At 54.5% G+C, this 692-nt stretch overlaps 1 protein-coding gene across 1 annotated transcript in view; it reads left to right on the plus strand.

Moving 5' to 3' along the window:
* IFT172 (intraflagellar transport 172) overlaps positions 1 to 692 on the plus strand; it is a 46,408-nt gene that overhangs the window by 1,421 nt on the left and 44,295 nt on the right. Inside the window, 2 exon segments of the mRNA XM_009326907.1 lie at positions 5 to 19; positions 152 to 264. Coding sequence (XP_009325182.1) covers positions 5 to 19; positions 152 to 264 — 128 coding nt within the window.

The following is a 692-nucleotide window of genomic DNA, read 5'->3' on the forward strand; positions in this document are numbered from 1 at the left end:
CAAGCCTGCCGATGCCAAGGTGAGGGCCCGGGACCCGGCCTGCTGCCGCCAGGGCCTGCTTGCAGCGGGGCACAGTTATCTGTGGGCTGGGCAAGTGTGCTTGGGGCAGGCCAGCCTTCCTCTATGGTTCACACTGCCATCCTCTCCACAGTACGGCAGGAAAAGCTACGTGGTCAAAGGTATGGCCTTCTCCCCAGACTCCACCAAAATTGCCATCGGCCAAACGGACAACATTGTCTACGTCTACAGGATTGGAGAGGAGTGGTAAGTCTGGTGGTGAAGTGTCCGGTGCTGCACCCGTGAGGAGGGGGTGGCACTCTCCTTCCTGCCGTACAGTGTGCTTTCCGAGCATTGATGCTACCCTCATCAGTATCCTGGCCTGCTCCTCAGCCCGGTACACGCTGCACATCATCTAACCTGCAGTGAATGACTCAGATGTTTCTATGGTGAGCAGCAGGTAGGATTTCCTTGGACACAGCCCTTGTGGAGCCCTGTGTGAGCATGCACCAGCTGAGCTTAGAATCATAGAATTATAGGATCGTTTTGGTTGGAAAGGAACTTTAAGATCATCGAGTCCAACCGTTAACCTAACACTGCCAAGTCCATCACTAAACCATGTCCCTAAGTACCACATCTACACGTCTTTTAAATACCTCCAGGGATGGTGACTCCACCACTTCCCTGGGCAGCCT

This window comes from Pygoscelis adeliae, unplaced genomic scaffold, assembly GCF_000699105.1.
Source record: "Pygoscelis adeliae isolate BGI_AS28 unplaced genomic scaffold, ASM69910v1 Scaffold487, whole genome shotgun sequence".
Classification (NCBI taxonomy): domain Eukaryota; kingdom Metazoa; phylum Chordata; class Aves; order Sphenisciformes; family Spheniscidae; genus Pygoscelis; species Pygoscelis adeliae.